The sequence below is a fragment of the Rhincodon typus genome, chromosome 19, assembly GCF_021869965.1.
Source record: "Rhincodon typus isolate 14 chromosome 19, sRhiTyp1.1, whole genome shotgun sequence".
In the NCBI taxonomy this organism is placed as follows: Eukaryota; Metazoa; Chordata; class Chondrichthyes; order Orectolobiformes; family Rhincodontidae; genus Rhincodon; species Rhincodon typus.
The window spans coordinates 1375023-1377101 of NC_063350.1; the positions used below are offsets into that span (position 1 = coordinate 1375023).

General features: G+C 47.5%; 1 protein-coding gene across 3 annotated transcripts in view; it reads left to right on the top strand.

The window, feature by feature from the left end:
- Positions 1-1733, top strand: part of ergic3 (ERGIC and golgi 3) — a 38382-nt gene extending 36649 nt beyond the window's left edge. For 2 of the 3 annotated variants that reach the window (XM_048608154.1, XM_048608155.1), the window contains one exon: positions 1428-1733. In XM_048608154.1, the coding sequence (XP_048464111.1) occupies positions 1428-1507 (80 nt within the window). In that variant the 3' untranslated portion in view covers positions 1508-1733. Of the gene's footprint in view, positions 1-1392 lie in introns of all 3 variants that reach the window. The other variant, XM_048608156.1, reaches the window with a different exon arrangement.
- The last annotated feature ends 346 nt before the right edge of the window (positions 1734-2079 follow it).

Sequence of the window (2079 nt, forward strand, 5' to 3'; positions counted from 1 at the left end):
CACACACACACACACACACACATAGGCAGACACCCTATCTCTCACACACATGCCCTCTCACACACCCATGGTGTCACTGATACACACAAATTTTCACAATAATTCACTTACTCATAAACACACTCCCGCTCTCAATAAAAATCCCTCCTCCTCTCTCACTCCTCCACTCATACTCCCTCCCCTTGTGTGCTGCCTCACCCTCACACTCTCACATTGACACGCACTCTCACATTCTTGCATTCTCACCCACTCTTGCTCTTTCTTGCTCTCATGCACTCTCTCTCGCACTGTCTCTCACTGTCACACGTGCTCACGCTTGCGCTCGCTCACTCTCGCTGTCTCTTTCTGTCTCTCTGACTCTCTTTCACACTCATACTCGGTCTCGCACTCACTCACACTCAATCTCCTCACACTCACTGTCACACTCGCACTCGACTACACTCTCTCACTCATACTGTTGCTCTCACTCGCACTCTTGCTCGCACGCACTCTCTCACATGCTCTCGCACTCACTCTCTCTCATGGTCTATCGTTCTCACTGTCGCGCTCACTCACTCTCACTGTCACACTCACTGTCACACTGTATCACTCATCTCTCTCTCATGCTCACTTACTCTTGTGCTCTCTCATGCTCTTTCATGCCCACTCACGCTCACCCTCCTTCGCCCTCACCCTCCCTCGCCCTCACTCTCACTCATGCGCTCACGGTCTCTCCCACTGTCTCTCGCTCTCTCTTGTATTCACTCACACTCACTCTCCCTGCTGCACTCGCTATCACACTTGCACTCTCAGTCACACTCTCGCTCTCATTCGGACTCGCTCTCGCACCCACTGTCTCTTGCTCTCTCTCTCTCTCTCCCGTGCGCCCTCTATCTTGCACTCTCTCTTGCACACACACACGGTGTCTTCTCACGCTGCCTCATTCAATTACATACATTCATGCTCCCACAGTATTCCAGGCAAGATAGAATGGTGCTTATGTTACAGCACTAATAATCTGGAGCCCTACACTAATACTCCAGGCATGTGTTCAAATCTCACCCTGATATTTGATTAATTAAGGAATTCTGGAAATAAGAGTAATAGTGACTATAAAACTGATTGGATAAACCAATTCAATTCAGTAATGTCCTTTATCAACCTTCCAACTTTACCCGGTCCAGTCTACATGTGACTTCAGGTTGAAATGTAATCAGAACCTCTGGCATGGTCTAGCAAGGCACAGACAGCTCATCACCACCTCATCGAGATAATGAGGGATTGGCACTAAATGCTATCCTCGTATATGGAACCTCCTTTGTATATTGACTATAGACACAGGCATGTACAGGTATATGAGCACACAGGCGGCATTAACATTCCTTCATAAACTGTTTATTTCCATGTGTGCAGGACTGTCCTTCCGATAACTGCTGTCTTTCTTGCAGTGGCAAGCCTGATTGATTCATTGATCTATCACTCTGCCCGTGCTATACAGAAGAAGATTGAGCTGGGAAAAGCTGCATAGCACAAGGGGCTAGTAGCAAGTAATTGATGAGCCGAGTGCACACGCTGACTCTGGATATCTCTGTTTAAGAAGGGTCACTCATGCAAAGCGTTGGATAACCTGGGCCAGGTTTCATTGAGGCCATTACAGTTAGTTTGTTTACACTGAAATAATGCCTGACATACACCTGATTCTGAAGCTGGATGTTTGTAAGGGAATTTAATTTATAAAATGTGGTGAGCAGGTTTTTTATGTGTTTGTGATCTTGATCTCTAAAGGTGAATCCTCATAATCTTCCTCCCTAAATCCTCTTGCTTCCTGACTCACCCCTCCCAACACTTCACCTTAACCTTCATCTAAAACCAATCTGATTCCTCATTTGCAAGAAGCATTGATTTAGTTTGGGCAGCTCTCCCCTCTCTGTAACAGGAGCTTCCCTGCTCAGATACAGCTGCTTAAGGGCTCATTAGCCTCCGGTGCAATCTGCTCCTGTGTTGGTGACTGTAGAGACAGAAACAGACCCACTGTCCCATCTCAGGGACCCCCTGCTGCCCATTCACTCCTGCTCCCCTTCCAACCAGGTTCAGCCCTTG